Below are 20497 nucleotides of genomic sequence, written 5' to 3'. Positions count from 1 at the left end.
ATTAGAAGAAACAGGAATCAGAGACCTGGTCCTTGACAATTCGGTTCTTTTGCTCAGGCTTAGTTGCCCCGCGGCACGTGGGATCTTAGTTCCCCGACCAGGGATCAAACCTGCGTCCCCTGCGTTGGGAGGTGGATTCTTAACCGCTGGACCACCAGGGAAGTCCTGACAATTCGGTTCTTGAGCCAAGAGGAAAGCACTTTAATGAGACAATGAACCAGAAGAGTCTAGAAGAACTGAAAGGCAGCAAAGATCGTCTCAAAAGTAGTCAGAGGAGACGTTGCCGACACCTCTGCCACCGTGAAGAGCATTAACTACGTAAGGCGTGTTTAAACCCACACGGCCGCCTCCCAGGCCATCCCAGACCTGACATGGTACGCTGACTTAAAACACGGCGTCGAGCAAGGAAGCACGGGTGGAAGGATCAAAAGCAGATGACGAGTGTCGGTGTGTTCTTGTGGGTTTCTGGAGAAAGGCAAAAACACCAAAGCGTACCGGTACGTGCAAGTTCGACCAAGGGCAACTGACAAGGTTTTGAGCTTTTTTTTTTTTTTTTGGCTGCATTGGGTCTTCGTTGCTACGCACGGGCTTTCTCTAGTTTTGGCGAGCAGGGTCTACTCTACGTTGCAGTGCGCGGGCTTCTCAATGCAGTGGCTTCTCTTGTTGCGGAGCATAACTCTAGGTGCGCGGGCTTCAGCAGTTGCGGCACGCGGGCTCAGTAGTTGTGACTCGAGGGCTCTAGAGCAAGGGCTCGGTAGTTGCGGCGTGTGGGCTCTAGGGCGCAGGGCTTCAGTAGTTGTGGTGCACGGGCTCAGTAGTTGTGGCGCACAGGCTCAGTAGTTGTGGCTCGCGAGCTTAGTAGCTCTGCGGTATGTGGGATCTTCCCAGACCAGGGATCGAACCCGTGTCCCCTGCCTTGGCAGGTAGATTCTTAACCACTGCACCACCAGGGAAGTCCCAAGGGTTTGAGCTTTGAAGACAGGAGTCAACTGAGAAGAAAGGAGACCAGAGGATAGAAGAGCAGAGGGTCCTGTCAAACAGCTGTGGAAGTCTCTCCATCCAAGAAGAGGGGCCGTGGACTCTTGGCTTTTCCCTCCCCCACCCCTGCCCCCAACAAAGGACCCGCGTGCAGCCACCGGGGCAACCAGCCACCGGGGCAACCGGCCGACGTGTGTCAGAACCCTCTCAGAGGGCAGAAGCTGCCTTCACAAGTGGGGTCTGGGGAGGACCGCTTCCCCGCCGCGTCCGGAACTCGGATGCCTGGGTCCCGTCTCCACTGCTGTCCCTCAGCGCCGCAGGGGTTAACATTTCGGCACAGTCTCTGCCCACACCCCACTGCTCCGTGGACCTGGCTCCCTGGCCTCACTTTCTGCTCCGGGGCCCCAAGCCCTGGAACCCTCAAACCGCTGCCTAACAACGCGTCCTTCAGAATAACGTCAAGTCACGAGACCACACCAGCACGTAAACAAATCTGTGCCTTGTCCTGACTCTGCTTTTCCTGAAGCCACACGGGTATAAACACAAGGGGAAACTGTAGTTACAAACCGAGACGTAAAAACACACCACTGGAGCCCGGGCCCAGGGTCTTCCGACAGCCGCTGCTCTTCATCTCTGGGAGGACGGAGGTTTGTGTCTGAGCAAGGGCCCTGGGCACGGGAGACAGTGCACTGCCCGAGAGGAAGCTGTGCCGATGCCAGGCTCCACCCCAGAAAACTTCCGAGCTTGAGTTTCACCTTGTGATCATGCCAGCGTGGGCTTCCTAATTACCCAGCACAGCAGTTCGGAATGGAAAGCTTCAACTGCCCCTTAGCTAACTGAAGGCCCAGGAGAAGTAAACGTCTTCCCCAAAGCAACAAATGAGGGGTGCAGCTCGGATGGGCAACGCTCTCTCTCACTCTGAAACCTACTCGCAAGCAGCCTGTGGAGTAAATGGAAATCAGTCTTGGCATCAAGCTCTGTACCGCAAATCACCTCTCGGGGCAAACGTACAGGAAGGTGACCCTCAGGTGGGCTTAGCTGGTTGATGAAATTCACGTGAAATTAAAGAGCTTGGTTTCATACAGACTCCACCTTCCGGCTCTTAGTGGGATTTAGGATTTATTCTTATTCTCCCCCCGCCCCTCCTCTCCCATCTGTCCCAACAAAATACAAGCGTGCAGGTCAGAGCCAGCCCGCTGGCAGCAGCTCCTGTGGGGGCAGAAATGGCCGGGAGGAGGCCGGGGAACAGGAACCTGCCAGCGGCCACAGCTGCCCGGGCTCTTCTCCTACAAGACCTGTCTGCAGAACCCCCAGACGCAGTCCTCTAGAAGACTCTCACGTGTGAGGAGCACGAACCCAATGTGATAAAACTTAGCTTTCTTTCAAGGCTTAAAACATGACACTGGCCAACAAGTCCGCGTACCAAATTTGAGATGTGGATGACTTCCCTCTGACAGGCAAGGAAAGCCCGCTTCACGTACTGTCATGTACACTAAAATCGTCAATGCAATTTCAGCAAGCAGGTCGTGCCAACATGGAAGCACTATTCCCCACGGTCCAGAAGGAGCACAGAGCCTCACCTCCACTCTGCCCAGGGTCTGCCAGGGGCGCTACCGGCCGTCCAGGCAGGGAGAGAGCAGCCAGCGAGGGGGCAGCTCCATGAGAAGCGGCAGAGGGGGCACCGGAACCCCTGGTCCCCACACGCCGTTTACAGTGCGATGGGCGTCCGCTCAGAAGGTCACTCTTAGAAAGGGAATTAGCCACCAGAAGGTATGTGCAACTCCACGCCGGCAACAGCCCTCCAAAGAGGCTTCCCTGTTTCCCCTCTTCACCAGCTGCTCGTTAGGATGGCAGCTCCTTTATTTGAAATGCTAGGACATCAAGTGTGACCTTGTCTGGACAACGATGAAAGGCCACTTCCTGAGAGAGCGGATGCAGCAGACAGAACTGGTTAAAGGCATTAGAGAGAAGCAGAGACATTCCTCCTAGTATTATGAGCTAACTCTGCTCCCCCCTTCATACCTTGAAGTCCTAACCCCCCAGGACTTCAGAAGGTGATGGAATGAAGCTCCTTCAAGAGGTGATTAAGGCAAAATGAGGGCATGGGGGTGGACCCTAATCCAATCTGGCTGGTGTCCTTCTAAGAAGAGATCAGGACAGAGACACACACGGAGGGAAGCCCAGGTGAGGACACAGGGAGAAGGCAGCCGCCTGCAAGACACCGAGAGAGGCCCTGGGAGAAACCAACCCTGCCAACACCTGGAGCTTAGACTCGGGCCTCCGGAGCTGTGAGAAAATAAATGTCTGTTGCTGATGCCGCCCAGACCCTGGCAGTTTGTTATGGCAGCCCAAGCAAACTGCTACACAGAGCTTCCAAGGTCCCCGCGACACTGGGGCAGGGAGCAGACTGCCGTTAGTCAGGACACCTGAGCTTGGAGATACGGTGCAAAACCTCCAAAAACAGTGGGCGCTGGCTCTGGAAACATGATGGGTGAGAAGGCCGCTCACATGAGAACACAGCTGGAGGCAAGCAAACACTGCGAGATCTTCTCCCGAGGGCCTGGGTCCTGCTCAAACACCACCTGTCCTGCCCATAACCCCCAGGCAGACGTCGCCTCACCCTCGTCCCTCCGAGATTGGGAACCATCCCGTAACTTTCCACAGAGATGATAATTACGCGTCACCGCTTCAGTGCCGAGTGTTGGTGTCTCTCCTTCCCTCCTCCACTGGGAGGCCCTTTGGGGCAGAACCTTTGTCCTACTTTATCTAGAACACAGAATCCTGAACCTCACAAAAATGTTCTCAATTCAATTGTTCTCTTGATGCTCTTCTGGCATCCCAACAAACACAACAAAAGCCAGTGTTCATTATCACGTTCCAGTTAACAGATCAGCAATTCGATTTCTTTACACAGATATGTTACATTAATTTATGCAAAACACCGGGCATCTTTAAATCTTTGCATTATAGATTTGGTTTTGGTGAGCAAAGGACAGTCCCTTGCCTGCATTTTCATTTCTTTTGTTCTCCAATTTAATGTTTCAAGGGCACTCTTTCTCGCGTATACTTCAGAAGATAAACATTTTCTCAAAAAAACGCCTCTTCGACATCCCTAATCTAGGATTTCACTGAGTCTCACCACTCTTTAAAAGCACACACAATGATTCTGAAAATTGCTGGGTTTGTAGCTCAAAACCAGAAAGCTTCTGGAACTCGTTCCTTCAGAGTGGTTACGCAGCCTGCCAGAAGACACAGCTGTGAAGCGGGCAGCATGTGGTCCCTCCCCGGTTCCTCTTGACCCTTTCGCTGCTGACAATACCGTTACAACACACACACACGCACACACACGCACACACACACACACACACACACACACACCCCCGTATGTACGTTACAAACCATTTGTTATGACTCTCCACAGCAGGAGAGCTGAACTCCAGCCAGCACATGCATGTCTCTCTGCAGGGTAAATGCCCGAGGCCTCCGTGCAGGAGCGAAGCCCGAGCCCGAGCCCAAACCTCGCCGCACTGCGCCGCACTGCACGGCACTGCAGCACGGCACTGCAGCACGGCACTGCAGCACGGCACTGCACGGCACGGCACTGCAGCACGGCACTGCAGCACGGCACTGCATGGCACTGCACGGCACTGCAGCACGGCACTGCAGCACGGCACTGCAGCACGGCACTGCATGGCACTGCAGCACAGCACTGCATGGCACTGCAGCACGGCACTGCATGGCACTGCAGCACGGCACTGCACGGCACTGCAGCACGGCACGCACTCTCATGACTGCAGCAGGGCCCGGAAGTGGCTTTGACAAAGATGACAGCTGGCACTTGGCACGTGACCTGCTCGCAATCCAAAGCCATAAAGCTCTAACTGTGCCGCTCAGACACAGCTCAACTCTGTACGTGTATCATTCACGGACCTTCCTCTCTCAGCCAGGGGTTTCTGGTCTTGGCCGTGCAGGCTGGTAAGCAACTGCCACCACATCCTACATACGCACACACAGACCACCATGCCTGCTCCCTCAGAGCCACCGACACTCTTGTTCAGGGCTAGCAGCACTCAGCTTGCAGCCAAATGAAACAAAACCCCGTTATGTAAGGCTCTCAAAAGCAAGCATTTAAATTGGTCATCTCTGGGACAGAATCTTCAATTTTGAGGTTGGTGTTTAATTTGAGTAGCATGCCAACTCCCAGAGATCCTCAAGGAACAGAAAAACATGCGCTCAGCGACCCTACTGTGTACAAATTTGCTTCCATTCTTCCATCAGCCCTTTTATAATAAGGTTATACCCCAGTTCCTGCAGTGACCTACACTTCCCCCTCCTGCCCTCCTCACGGATGAGGGTCCAGACAACATTATGTATTTCACCTAAATTCCACCCTCACTGCAGTGACACTGGACACACTTGAGAATCAGGGCACATAACAGTGTAATACTGCTGCCATTCCGTTCTTTCAGATGCTCTGATCCCCTCTTGGGGAGCCAACCGACTTGATTTCTATTTTAAAGCTCAAAATTAAGTCATTAAATAAGGCCAATTGAGAAAGGCTTGCCCTAGTCCTTTGACTAACAATCCTTCCAGACAATGTGGATTTCCAGACCCAGCAACCCAGCTGCACCCTTGACGTTAAAGCATCCCTTCAGTTGGCCGTTCTGGATAAAGCACGTCATTCAAGCCCACTACCCTGGGTTTCTCGTTCTGTGAACATAAAGAACTTTACTGTACGGAAAACAGCAGCTGTTTTAAGAACCAAAAATGCCACGATGGCGTTCAGAGGGCCCCCGCCCTGGGGATGCTTCTCCCGCCGGCAGTGGTGTAGGGCTGAGGGCTTGGTCCTGGGGACGCTGGAAATTGAACCCGCTTAGTGGTCACTTCAGGTCTGGCGGAAACCAGACACCCAAGCACTTTTAACCTAGCACTCACCCACCATAATGCAGCCCACCCCAAGACGCCTTCTTAGTAACCCCAAGTCCAACAGTCTCCTACCTTGGGGTGGGGCATCCCTCCTCGGCCTGGACTGAGGAAGAGAGTTCTCTGCGCTCACCGGGGTCCTCTGTTTGCCGTCGCGCTTCCACAGACGCTTCCTGCCAAGGGTGGCACAACGAGACACCCGGTCATCAAGCTGCCGCCTCCGAGACCTCTGTGATCACGAACCCTTCATTGTGGGTTCGCCCTGTGAGCCCGCACCACGAAGGCAGTGACACCGCCTGCCGTCAGCCAGCCACGGGACCCACGAGCCCGGCTCTCCAGAGCGTCTCATCGAAATGACTCAACAAGACCGTGCGTCCCCTTTGGCTCTGGGCAGGAAGCAGAACTCCTACGTGAGGGTCATAAACCTTTGTGACACACTGGCCCCAAAACCCTAATCAAATCAAACCCAGCTGGTCACGGCTCCCTGCAGCGAATCCTCAAGCCCCGGGACCTGGAGTCTGGGAGCCTCGTTTCTTGACCGAGCAAGCATGGAATTCTCAGAGGTCACACTGCACGGGGCATGGGCACACGGTCGCGGTGTTTGCAGGCCTTTCTGCACCAGGGGGCCACACAGAAACCTGCACCTCTCTTCACATGCGGACGTTCATTATTGTGTAACAAACCGATGACTGGTTCTTCTTAAAAGAACCTCCATCTGATGCTGCAGGAAATCTTTTCTTTGAAACGTACAAATGCAGATGGAAGGGGGAGAAAAAGCAGAGAGAGTGGGAGAGGAAGACTGACTATGGACTTTGAAGTACGGATACATATATGTAGCTTTTTAGAAAGCTTCCCATCACTTTTCACCATCAAAACTCCTACTTTAAAAAAAAGTGAAATAGTCTAACGCTCTGCATTTTCAATTACATTTGCCCCAGAACAATCTTTAAAAATATTTGACCAAAAAAAAGGACTAAGAAGAATACTAATAGCATCAAGTGACATCAATGTTTGAAAACTATCTATCATGTGTTGTCTTAAGCCTTGCTATAAAGCACCCCTTGTAATTTCAGAGGAGAGCTTGCCATTTTCTATCATTTCGCCCAATTTCTTCCCTTTGTATTAAGGGCAAGCTAATCAAAGGGAAAGACCGCTTCAGCGAGAGCTGACGGATGAGGCTGGGAACTCGAGCTGTGCGTGAAAACAGGGCACTCGCAACCGTCATGAGCGTATCGACTGTGTCCCCAGGTGCCGACACTAGAAACGCTGGTGCACGGAAACGCTCAGACAGCTGGACGCAAGTCACAACGGCAATGGGCCATGATATTCCGGGGCGGTCCTATACGTGCCTTAAGATGGGACTGGGGTGGCTCTGTCCTGCCTCCCCGCAGGACGCTTACCTGCTTGTAGAGGTCGGTCGAGGGCGACGACCGGGACCTTCCGTGGATGTACCGCGGCCTCTCGTGTTGGTCCAGACCCACATCCAGGATGTCGTCTGCCGAGTGGTACCTCCCAGAACTCCTGGCTTCCGGGGCTTTCCTCTGCTCCCTCCACGAGGCTTGATACTCTGCAAAGGTTCCCAGCCTCTGAGGCGGGTCTGATCTCCCCACCTTTCCCTCCTTTCCGGGGCCCGCTGTCCAAGGCCTCTCTGGCTTCTCCTTGGGGAACCCACAGGGTGCCGGCCTCAGCCCCGGCCGCTGGCCTACGGGCTTGCTGGTTTCCTCAAAAAACTTCCACCTGTCGGCAAAGGTGCGCGCGGCCTCGTCGGCAGGTGCGGGGCGCTGGCGCGGGCGGTCATCCCCCGCGAGCCCCACCGCGTTCATCTTCTCGGGCTCGGAGTAGGACTTCAGTTTCTGCTCGGCCGTGAAGCGCCTCCGGCCTGCGATGTGCGGGGCGTGCAGCGCGCCGCCGGCGCTCGAGGGCAGCCTGGCCGGGGCCGCCTCCCAGACGCGAGGGAGGGTGTCGGGGTCCGACGGGCAGGGCTCCAGGTCGCGGCGCCTAAACGACGTGGCCCTCAGGACGCGGGCCTGCGCCTCCTTCAGGTGGTCCTTGTAGGTGCTGGAGAAGGCGGCTTCCGGGGCGCCCCCTGCCGGCTGCACCCCCCAGCCGCGCGCCTCTGCCTCGGCCTCCTCCTCCTCCTCTGCGGCGCCGGCCAGGGTTGCCGTGCTCCGGCTCTTCTGCAGCCTGGCTCGCCGCAGCTGGATCTCGTTCCTCAGGGTGGTGGCGAAGCGGTCGCTCCTCCGCAAGGGTTTGCCCGCCGGGGCCTCGGGCGGCGGCCTCTCCGGGGCGCCCTCGTGGCCGGCCTCGGGCCGGCGCGCCCCTTCCTGGGTCAGCGAGTGCAGCATGGGCGTCTGCAGGGGGCAGATCTCGCCGCCCCCGTGGGCACACGCGAAGCCGCCCGCGCCCCTCTTCACACTGGCTGTTTCCACGAGGCCGGCCCCGGGCGGTTCCTCGGCGCCCTCGCAGTGGCCCCCGGCCTCCCTGTCCGCCGGCGCCACCCTCCCCCTTGGCCGGGCGCCCGGGGGCCCCTCGAGCCGGGGCGGGTGGCAGCGGGGCTGCGCGGCCAGGGCGCCCCCCTGCGGGCCGCGTCTGGAGGTCACGCAGTAGTAGCGGCTCTGGGCGCCGCAGTCCCCCTTCCGGTCGCCAGCGCTGGGCCGCCCCGCCGGAGCGGGGCTGTCACCCGGGAAGCGCTCGGCAGGCGGCTGCTCCCTGAGCCACGTGGCGGCACCGGGCCCCTCGAGAAAGAAGGGGCTCTCGTCGCTGGAATGGCGCGGGTGCTGGCACGCGGGCGGAGGCTGCGGGCAGCGCACGTCCGTGCTGGACAGGGAGGCCTGGAGCCGGCCGGGGGCCCCCGGGAGGGCCCTGGCCCCGCCGTCGCAGGGCGGCCCCCCGCAGTCCAGCGGCACAGCCGGCGCACAGCCCGAGCTCCCGGCCCTCCTCCCGTCGCCCAGGCGCGCTGGTCTCTGCGGCTGATCGGCCACCTCCGGTCTCCAGTCGCTGTGGGACTGAGCGCGGGTCAGGCCCGGAGGGCACTGCGTGGTGGCCGCCTCGGAGAACAGAGGGCCCTGGGTCTTCTCGTGGCTCTTGGTGGCAGCAAAGCTGTCGCTGCGGAGAGGGGGAGGGGGCGGAGGAGGGGACGAAGAGGCCTTTTTCTTATCGGGAACATACCAGACTGGCCCAGAACTGGACCTCCCGGAAGCAGCTAGCTTGAGCTCAGGACTGTCCTCGGGCCTGGGGCTCCTGCTGCTGTCACAGGGGACCCTGAGGGGGACGCACCCGAGCCTCTCGTCCACACACTGAGGGTCGCCGGCAGCCAGGCCCTGCCGGTCGCTGCCTCCGGCCGAGGCCTCCCAAAGGCCCACTTTGTAGAGAATGTTCTCGGCAGAGGACGCATCCGCCTTGGGCAGGGTGTGGTCGGGCGTGCTGGAGCTAGTGGAGAAGGAGCCGTAAGCGGAGTCACGCGTGTTCGGGCCGCCCAGGTGGTCGATGCTGCTGTTGGACCTGGCGGCCGAGAGGCGCCCGGAGGGGGAGGACCGGGCAGGCTGGCCCAGGCTGTCCACGCTCCCCAGGGAGCTGAAGTGCTCAGAGGTGCGCTGCAGATTTGTCTGCTCCCACACGCCGCTCGACAGGTCCTGGGAGGAGGAGCTAGGAAACGAGAACCACAGGCAACAGGGTGCTTTAGAGTCAAGTTGCAGCAAAGGGCAAGACGAGACAATGCAGGTAGGAGCGGCTGGCCCTGGGCAGAGAGCAGCCACTCTTCCTGGAGCGAGATCCCTGGGTGTGGCACATCTAAGTTCTCCCGTTTCAAAGAGCAGCTTTCCGAGGGCAGGCTGAAAGGACCGAGTCCTACCCACAGGATGCCTGCCCCCAAACAGAAAACCTTCCACGCTGCAGTACATCTCTCAGCTCTACACCCACAGGCTGGACCATGTCCAGAGCAGGCAGCAGCAGGCAAAGCCCCTGTGAACACCTTTATCCTCAACCACTGGTTAAGTATCGCAGATAGCAAACCGCAGCCCATGAGCTGAGAATGGCTTTTAGATTTTTTTAATGGGGGCGGGGCGGGGCACGGAATCAAAAGAGTACTTCCTGATGCGTGAAAAGGATATGAAATTCAGATTTCAGTGCTCATAACTAGAGTTTGACGGGAACTCGGTCACGGCTGTGTGCTTTGCTCCCAAGGGCAGAGCTGAGCAGCTGCCACGGACACTGGCCCCCCAGCCTGAGATATCAATCCTATCTGGCCCCTTGCAAGATGATTTTGTGGACCCCTGGTTGAGTGCAGGAAATGATTCATACTATGGACTGCTAACACAAAGAAAGCCATCAAAAGACAATGATCTTCAACTTAGAAAGGCAAGTTCAGAGATAACATGACTTTTCCAAACCCAGATATTAAATCACAGGCATACCTCATTTTGAAATGAGGTATGCCTGTGATTTAATGAAAGCTCAGATGATGATTAGCAGTTTTTAGCAATAAAGTATCTTAAGACTAATGTATGTACTTTTTTTTTAGACATAGTGCTACTGCACACTTAAAGCTCTCAATAATGAAACTATTTATCCAGGCATGTTAAGTGCTTTCATTAAAGCTCAACAAAGCTGGAACATTCACGCTTCAGGAAAAAAACTGGCTGCTTGAGGTTCGAGGAGAACCAGGATGAGAAAGAGAAACTGTGACCCGGGCAAGGACACAAAAGTGTGAGCTAGCTAAGGCATATGAGGGAGGCAATGACCATTCCACGCCACATCTTCAGAGGACAGACCACGTACCCTTCGCAGAAATGGGGCAAGCTCTTCTCCGTCCTCCCACCAGTATTCCTGAGTGGGTTTTCCCAGGAGATCCCAAGTCCAAGCAGATACAAACAAAGCTAAGCACTTCTTCCACAGGGCGTATGTGTTTCTTTAATCAAGAAACCGCCAAATGGGCTTAATGAAATATAAGGCCCACTTTTTACTTAAGTTTTACCACACGAATGAGAATCTGGTTTTTCAAAAATACCCTGGACTTCAACTATTATAATCTCTTACAGCTTGAAACAGGTAATACTGTATTTAAGACCTATTTCCTTCACAGCAGACCAGTATTTACTAACAGCCAAAACCTGATTTTGAAATGGTTATGTTAGCTCCAAACACACACACATACAGACACACACAGTCATGCATACCACAAAGAGGCGCACACGCAGAGATACACACACATACCCAGATACATACACACACACAGAGGTACACATACACACTCACACATGCACCTGTGTACCCACCCCACAGCCACACTACTGCTGTTACCATCCTCCTTCTAACAGACCAGTGAGGACACTGGCCACTAACCGCAGGCGACTGGTCAGCTCCATGTGACCAGGAGGAGCAACTCCAAGCCAAATACCCCCATGGTGTGGTCCCATGTTTGCCTTGCATTAGCCCCTCTGACCCCAAAATGTGGGCTCCAGAGAAGCCAGGTTGAGCAGCGCCCCCCCTTCCACCAGCTCACCATTCTAACATCCTCTGTCTCACAGTCACCAAGAAACCACCAGGCCTGGCACACGGGCTGTGAAGCCCCCTGGTTTCCCCTGTACCTCCACACAGCAACCTGGGGGTTGGGGAGAGAGTGCTGGTGTTTAACAGAATTTCCTGGGGAGCTTTGGCCAAAAAGCCTGCCCAGCAATAAGTAATGTGGTGGCTGTGGACACCTGGGTGACGTGGACAGCCATCCCACTTGGCTGGCCCAAAGGGGTTCAGCCAGAAAGGGAAGTCTCCAGGCTCCTGATTCATCAGCTGGAGAACATAAATGAGGAAGCATACTTGCTTGTCCTTTCTCGTGGTGTTTTATTTTTTGCTTTCAAGCATTATACACCTGCCTACTCAGTGAAAAAATTTATAGTCCTACCAGTAATGGTGTGTCCACGGCCTTTTCTCATCAGAAAAAGAACATCATTCTGAGGTCAAGAAAGACGCTATTTAAAACACAACAATCCAAAATCTATGGGACACAGCAGAAGCAGTTCTAAGAGGGACGTTTAGAGCAATACAAGCTTACCTCAGGAAACAGACAAACAACTCAAACAACCTAACCTTATATCTAAAGGAACTAGAAAAAGAACAAACAAAGCCCAAAGTTAGTAGCAGAAAAGAAATCATGAAGATTGGAGCAGAAATAAATGAAATACAGACTAAAAAAACATTAACAAAGATCAACAAAACTAAAAGCTGATTCTTCGAAAAGGTAAACAAAATTGATAAATCTTTAGCCAGACGCATCAAGAAAAAAAGAGGGCCCCAAATCAATAAAATCAGAAATGAAAAAAGTTATAACTGATACCACAAAAACACAACCTAGAAGAAATGGACAAATTTCTAGGAAAGTACAATCTCCCAAGACCAAACCAGAAAGTAGAAAATACGAACAAACCAATTACCAGTAATGAAAACTCAATCTAAAAAAAATAAATAAATAACTCCCAACAAACAAAAGTCCAGGACCAGATGGCTTCATCTGGTGAACTAATACTTTCCTTCTCAAACTATTCTAAAAATTGCAAAGGAAGGAATGCTCTGAACTCATTCTACAGGGCCGGCATCACCCTGATACAAAAACCAGACAGAGATATCACAGAAAAATAAAATTACAGGTCAGTACCACTGACGCACACAGATGAAAACTCCTCAACAAAATATTAGCAAACTGGGCTTCCCTGGTGGCGCAGTGGCTGAGAATCTGCCTGCCAATGCAGGGGACACGGGTTCGAGCCCTGGTCTGGGAAGATCCCACATGCTGTGGAGCAACTAGGCCCGTGAGCCACCATTACTGAGCCTGCGTGTCTGGAGCCTGTGCTCCGCAACAAGAGAGGCCGCGATAGTGAGAGGCCCGCGCACCGCGATGAAGAGTGGCCCCCGCTTGCCACAACTAGAGAAAGCCCTCGCACAGAAACGAAGACCCAACACAGCCATAAATAAATAAATAAATAAATAAATAAGTAAGTAAGTAAGTAAGTAAGTAAGTAAGTAAGTAAGTAAGAGTTCGCATGCTGCAACTAAAGATCCTGCGTGCTGCAACAAAGATCCCGTGTGCCACAACAAAGACCGGAGACAGGCAAAAAAAAAAAAAAAAAAAAAAATTAGCAAACTGAATCCGAAACATATATTAACAGGATCATACACCATGATCAAGTGGAATTTATCCCAGGGATGCAAGGATGGTTCCATAGCTACAAATCAACCAATGTGAGACACCACATTAACAAATTGAAGGATGAAAACCATATGATCATCTCAAGAGATGCAGAAAAAGGTTTTGACAAAACTCAGCATCCATTATGATAACAACTCTCAACAAAGTGGGTATAGAGGGGACGCACCTCAACATAATAAAGTCCATCTATGACAAACCCACAGCTAACATCATACGCAACAGTGAAAAGCTGAAAGCATTTCCTCTAAGATCAGGAACAAGACAAGGATGTCCACTCTCACCACTCTTATTCAACATACTTTTTGCAAGTCTTAGCCACAGCAATCAAAGAAAAAGCAATAAAAGGAATCCAAACTGGAAAGGAAGAAGTCAAACTGTCACTGCTTGCAGATGACGTGATACTATACAGTAAGTCCCCTACATGCGAACCTTCAAGTTGAGAACTTTCAAAGACGGGAACATGCATTTGCCTGTCCAATCACATAAGTTAGTTCACGTGTCTGGTACGTTGTCACGTGCGTGCATCCTCTACAAGTGGCTGTGCTTCTGTGTACTGTACAGTACTGTACAGAGTACAGTAGTACAGTATCTTTATCTCAAGCTAGATCTGCAAGAGGATGATTTCATTGAACTCCTTGCTGTGTAACACGAGGAGCTTACTAATGAAGACCTGATAGAACTGGAGGCCCAGAGAAAGGACAAAGAGGAACAAGAGGAAGAAGAAGTAGCTGAAGAACCAAGGAGATTCACGATGCAGGAAATGGCAAGGGGATTTTCTTTATTTGAGGAGGCACTGTTAGTTTTTGAGGCACAGGACCCGGACACAGAATGGTACACAAAGGCTGCAGCAGCTGTTCAGAATGCAATCCAGTGCTACCGTGTCATCTATGATGAGAAAAAAAGTGTTACTACCCAGACATCACTGGATTGTTTTTTCAAGAGGGTAGATAGAATTGAATCCAGCAAGGAACCAGAACCTGTGCCATCAACGTCAGGCATGAGTGAAATTGCAGCTTGCCCTCCGTCTCCTACTGCTGACAATCCTTCAGCTCTACCATCTCCCACCTCCTCACCCTCCTGCAGTCAGTAACTCTTCTGGCCTGTTCATTTGATGCCAGCCCCTGTATGCCAGCTACTGTACTGGACTACTGTACTTCTCAAGGTACTGTATTATGAGATTAAAAATGTTTTATTTTTTGTGTTTGTTTTTTATGCATTATTTGTGTGAAAAGTATTATAAAACTCTTACTGTACAGTACTATATAGCCGACTGTGTTAGTTGGGTACCTAGGCTAACTTTGTTGGACTTAACGAACAAACTGGACTTACAAACATGCTCTCAGAACAGAACTCGTTCGTATGTAGGGGACTTCCTGTACATAGAAAATCCTAAGACGCCACCAAAAAACTAAATAGAGCTCATCAAAGAATTTGGTCAAGTTGTAGGATACAAAATCAATACAAAAAAACGTGTTGCATACTAACAATGAACTATCTGACAGAGAAACTAAGGAAACAATCCCATTTACCATTGCATCAAAAAGAACTAAATACCTAGGAATAAATCTAACCAAGGAGGTAAAAGACCTATACTCAGAAAACTGTAAGACAGATGAAGGAAACTGAAGATGACATACACAGATGGAAATATATACCATGTTCATGGACTGGAAGAATACTGTTAAAATGACCATACTACCCAAGGCAATCTACAGATTCAGTGCAATCCCTATCAAAATACCAAGGGCATTTTTCACAGAACAAGAATAAATAATTTTAATATTTGCATGGAAACATGAAAGACCCTGAATAGCCAAAACAATCTTGAGAAAGAAGAACAGAGCTGGACGTATCACAATCCCCGACTTCAGACTACACCACAAAGCTACAGTCATCAAACAATATGGTACTGGCACAACAACAGACACATACAACAATGAAACAGAATAGAGAGCCCAGAAGTAAACCCACACACTTACAGTCAATTAATCCACGACAAAGGAGGCAAGAACACACAGTGGAGAAAAGACAGCCTCTTCAATAAGTGGTGCTGGGAAAACCAGACAGCTACACGTAAAAGAATGAAATTAGAACACTCCCTAACACCATACACAAAAATAAACTCAAAATGGATTAAAGACCTAAATTTAAGACCAGAAACCATAAAACTCCTAGAGGAAAACATAGGCAGAACACTCTTTGATATAAACTGTAGCAATATTTTTTTGGCTCTGTCTCCTAAGACAAAGGAAAGAAAAGCAAAAATACACAAATGGGACCTAATTAAAAGTAAAGGCTTTTTAAAATAATTAATTAATTAATTAATTATGGCTGCGTTGGGTCTTCGTTGCTGCACACAGGCTTTCTCTAGTTGCGGTGAGCGGGGGCTACTCTTTGTTGCAGTACACGGGCTTCTTATTGTGGTGGCTTCTCCTGTTGTGGAGCACGGGCTCTAGGCATGTGGGTTCAGCAGTTGTGGCTCGCGGACTCTAGAGCACAGGCTCAGTAGTTGTGGCACACAGGCTTAGTTGCTCCACAGCATGTGGGATCTTCCCAGACCAGGGCTTGAACCCGTGTCCCCTGCATTGGCAGGCGGATTCTTAACCACTGTGCCACTAGGGAAGTCCCGAAAATTAAAGGCCTTTTTTTCCAGAGGAAAGGAAACCATCGACAAAATGAAAAGACAACCTACTGAATGGCAGAAAATATTTGCAAATGATATGACCAATAAGAGGTTAATATGCAAACTATATAAACAGCCCATCCAACTCAGTATCTAAAAAAACAAACCTGATTTTAAAATGTGCAGAAGACCTGAACAGACATTTTTCCAAAGGAGACATATAGATGGCACACGGAAAGTGCTCAACATCGCTAATCAAAGAAATGCAAATCAAAACCACAATGAGGTATCACCTCACACCTGCCAGAATGGCCATCATCAAAAAGACAACAAATAACAACTGCTGGTGAGGACGTGGAGAAAAGGGAACACTTGTTCACTATTGGTGGGAATGTAAACTGGTGCAGCCACTGTGGAAAACAGTATGGAGGTTCCTCAAAAAACTAAAAATAGGACTACCATATGATCTAGCAATTCCACTCCTGGGTATATACCCAAAGAAAATGAGAACACTGATTTGAAAAGATACATGCACCCAAATGTTCATAGCAGCATAATTTACAAGGAGTCAAGATATGGAAGCAACCTAAATGTCCATCAACAGATGAACAGATTAAGAAGATCGGTATATATTATATATATATATATATATACACACACACACTCACAATGGAATACTGCTCAGCCATAAAAAAGAATGAAATTTTGCCATTTGCATCAACATGGATGGGCCTAGAGTGGTATTATGCTTAATGAACTAAGTCAGACAGAGAAAGACAAATACTGTATGATATCAGTTATATGTGGAATCTAAAAAAATAAACAAATGAATATAACAGAACAGAAGCAGACTCATAGACATAGAGAACAAATTAGTGGTTCCCAGTGTGGAGAGGGAAGGGCGAAGGGGCAAGATAGGGGTAGGGGAGGAAGAGGTATAAACTATAAAATAAATAAGCTACAAGGATATATTGTACAGCACAGAGAACGGAGCCAATACTTTATGATACCTTTAAATGGAGTATAAGCTATAGAAATTTTGCATCACTATGTTGTACACCGGAAATGAACAATATCGTAAATTAACTGTACCTCAACAAAAATTAAAATAAAGTGAGAAATGCACAATTAGGACAAGGCAGGGAAGTCATGAGTGTGGTAGAAAGTGAAACCAGCTTCCCATCCCAGCGGGAAAGGCGTGCCTACCTGGCGTGGTGCTGGCCTGGCCACGGGGGGCAGGAGCTGGTAGAGGGGAATGGAGATGCCGATGTCTCGGGGTGGCTGTCGGAGAACTTGGTGACGTGCCAGGAGTGCGGCCTCCAGCTCAGCTCATTCCTCCTGAAAAAGGATGCAGATGACTCAGGGACTTCACACCAAGGACAACTTCAGGCCAAGAAAGGAGCGAGAGGCAGAAATGATTCCTGTGTGATTTACTGCATGGCTGTCCGGTGCTTCCCACTGCATCTGGGCACCAGCGCTCTTTGTACAGGTTCATTACCGGAGAACATCCCTGGGTGAGAATCACAGGCTCCAGAATGTGAACCAGCCCTTAAGGCTTCCAAATTTATTCTAAGTGAGTACATGAATCTTGCCCACGACCCCCGCTGCCCCATCCCCAAGACACAGCAGGATCTTCTGTCTGCCCGGTGTCAGCGCAACTTTGCACAGGCCCTTAGCCTGTTTGAGGAGAAGGCACTGGGCTGCAGAAAAGCTTGAGCCGGGTCCCGCAGAGTTTTGACTGCATTTATTTATTCACTCACTTAACTAAGTGAACACAGCTATCCTGTAGTTAACGGGGACTGGTGGACACGTATTCCTCTGAGCCTCCCAGAGCGTCCGAAGTCATCTAAGGGCTCCTGTCATGGGAATCACCGCGCCCTAAGACCAGCAGGCTCCAGTCCATTCCTGCCAGGGCTTCTGAACGTGGCAGGAGCCTTCCCTGCCCCCCTCCACCGTCCCCACCATCCGTGGGTGGCTTATTAGGTTTCTGACCACACCTGCCCAGGTGTGAAAAAGCAGGTCCAGTTGGAAATCCCTGCAGCCGCCGTAGGAACATCACAGGGCCTCCAGGGGAAAGCTGCTGCATGAGCAGACCGCCCATGCTCGCCCCTCCTCCTCCTGCAATTTAAGACGGATCTAGCCTCGCCAGGGACACTTTACAGCCCAATCGAGATTGGAGAAAGGGTTCAGTTGAGCCTCTAAGTACCTGATGGGGATCAAACATTCTTCCAACAGGCAAAAACATTAAAGAATATTATGCAACAACGAATATTAAAGAAAACCCAGAAAGCATTTATAACATAAACCTTCTGATGACTCAGAAACAAGGAAAAATACACAGGTGGCAAAATGTGGAATGTGTTGACCTTTTGATAGTTTCCCACGAGCTAAAGCATAAAACAGACGAATTCATCACACCACAGAAGTAAAGGGATTGTAAAACCAAAACTGTACCTCATAAAGTTTCTCAAAATCCTCGTAAGGAAGGTTCTGGCCATGTGAATTTCATTTTCAGATGGCTTTTTCTGTGCTATAATATCCGTAACGTCTTTCATCTTCCTTTACAGGTAATTAATGAAGGAAACAAACTAGACAAACTGCAGGCAAAGGAAAAAAAGGCTTGGAAAAGAAAACGCCTTACACTTTGTGGTAACATATTTCAACTCTGTAATTGGAATGAGTGGGGAACCAGCTGGTTTACTGGGGCAGTCGTCCTCTTTGAGAAGAGTAAATGTTTCTCCTCTTATTTTAAAGGATAATACAGGCAGACCTTGGAGATATTTCGGGTCGGGTTCCAGACCACCACAATAAAGTGAATACTGTAATAAAGCTAGTCACGTGAACTTTTTGGTTTCCCAGTGCATATAAAAGTTATGTTTACTCTATACTATAGTCTACCAAGTGTGCAATAGCATTATGCCTAAAAAAACACAATGTACATACCTTAATTTTAAAATACTTTATTGCTGAGAAACACTATTATCTGAGCCCTAGTAATAATATTAGTAACATCAAAGATCACTGATCACAGATCACCATAACAAATATGATAGTGGAAAAGTCTGAAATAGTGTGAGGATTACCAAAATGTGAGACACAAAGTGAGCCAGTGCTGTTGGAAAAATGGTGCCAACAGACTTGCTTGACACAGGGTTGCTACAACCTTCATTTGTTTAAAAAGAAAAAAACAAACACGCAGTATCTGTGAAGCACAATTAAGTGAAGCACAACATAGCAAGGTATGTCTGTACACAGATATATGCCTCTACTTTGAGAAGACATAGTCAACAGTTAGGGTACTAATTGGAGCTTTAAAAAAAAAAAAAAAAACAAAGGGAAAACGCAGTGAAAAGGGTGGTACCCAGAAGCTCTAAGTGAGGAATCATGGCTCCTGAAGAGAGTGAAATTTTCCTACGTATGTGGCTCCTGTCAGGTCCTCGGACTTTCCTAGAGCACAGTGAACATATCTGGGGATCGAGGAAGGCTCAGGCGGTTTCTGTTTGTCAGCCCCTCTGATGGCTAAAACTGGATTCTGCTGCTGAGAGGAGAAGGACATGTGGCTGAGGGCTGGTCCCTCCATCACAAGCCCGTGACCACGCTGGGCAGGAAAGCTCTGGGGACAGGACGCTCTGGCGCCACCTAGCGTTCCCAGATGGAACAGAAATGGCACGGGCCGATTTAAGGCGCTCGTTTCAGCAGACGATGGTGTTTCTTCCCACACAAGATAAACGCACTCCAGGTGGCTTTAAACCACCCGGGTCCCTGGAAGTCTGGGGCTGTGAGGGATGCACAGGCCACAGGCTGTGCCGGGCAAGATGCCCCGATGTGAGGGCCTCGGAGAACTCGGACCACGTGGTACCTGGCGGTACCTGGTTAGGGGTTAAGCGCCTTGCCCCATCAGGGGGCCACGCGTGTCGGAAGGAAACGCACACACAGCACGTATGCAGCGAACCACACCCGAACCTTCCTCTCCTGGCGGGCGGGACGTCTGCTATGTCTGCTACAGCTGGACCAGCCCCCCACAGACATCAAACAGGAACAGAAGGGCGAGGTGTGAAAGGAACGCCCCCTCCGCAGGCCACGCAGTCAGACGCAAGCCAGCTCGGCTGGGGAGACCAGCAAGGACGCCCCTTCCGGGAGGAAGAAGGACGGCACGGCTCAGCCCAGAGACGTCCAAGGCCACGCCTCTGTGCAAGGCAGTGTGGTCAGCGATGCCAGGGAGGAAACAGCCGTGACCTGGCCGGGGTGCGGGTGCTGACCCCTCACGTGCGTGGAGCTGCACAATCCTGCCAGCTCCGGAAACGCGACGGGGCTGATCCAGGTCACGCCCACGGGAGACTAACAGTCGCTACCACGGGCACCCCAGTGTACAGGGAAGAAATCCTTTTCATCCAAATGGCTACTGCTGCTCGGAAATCTTAAAGAACAGGCATACTGCAGAAAACATGGAACATTTAAAAATTACAATGCGAATAAGACAATAAAGGAGGACAACCCGTAATCTAAAGATGAAGGTGGGTAACATCTCTGCATTTCTTTCCCCCTGTTTCAGACAGCTGAGAGCATCGTGCAGACTTGGCGGGGCCCTTTCTCTCTGCAGCCCGCCTGGTTGGGTGAGCATTCCTCCAGGCCACGGTCACTCTTCCAAAATGTCATTTTTAATATGGCATAATATTCCTTCCACATAAATACTGAAAAGCAATGCTGCTATTAACACCGGGTTTTCTGGCTTCCAAATCAAATTATTCGTCCTAATGAGGGTTCTCTGAAACCTT

At 50.8% G+C, this 20497-nt stretch overlaps 1 protein-coding gene across 11 annotated transcripts in view; it reads right to left on the bottom strand.

Moving 5' to 3' along the window:
• The window catches only part of SHROOM2 (shroom family member 2), a 139715-nt gene that overhangs the window by 46610 nt on the left and 72608 nt on the right, over window positions 1–20497 (bottom strand). For 3 of the 11 annotated variants that reach the window (XM_082375469.1, XM_082375466.1, XM_082375471.1), the window contains exons 3-5: window positions 16929–17060; window positions 7302–9546; window positions 5977–6074 (exon numbers count right to left, since the gene is read on the bottom strand). The exons of 2 other annotated variants lie outside the window; for them this stretch is intronic. In XM_082375469.1, the coding sequence (XP_082231595.1) occupies window positions 5977–6074; window positions 7302–9546; window positions 16929–17060 (2475 nt within the window). Of the gene's footprint in view, window positions 1–5976; window positions 6075–7301; window positions 9547–16928; window positions 17061–20497 lie in introns of those variants that run through there. 6 more of the 11 variants (XM_082375472.1, XM_082375467.1, XM_082375470.1 and 3 more) reach the window with 5 other exon arrangements.

This window comes from Balaenoptera borealis (assembly GCF_965194805.1).
Source record: "Balaenoptera borealis genome assembly, chromosome: X".
Lineage (NCBI taxonomy): Eukaryota > Metazoa > Chordata > Mammalia > Artiodactyla > Balaenopteridae > Balaenoptera > Balaenoptera borealis.
Note: the sequence above shows the minus strand (reverse complement) of the source record. Positions and strands in the feature narration are given on the sequence as shown.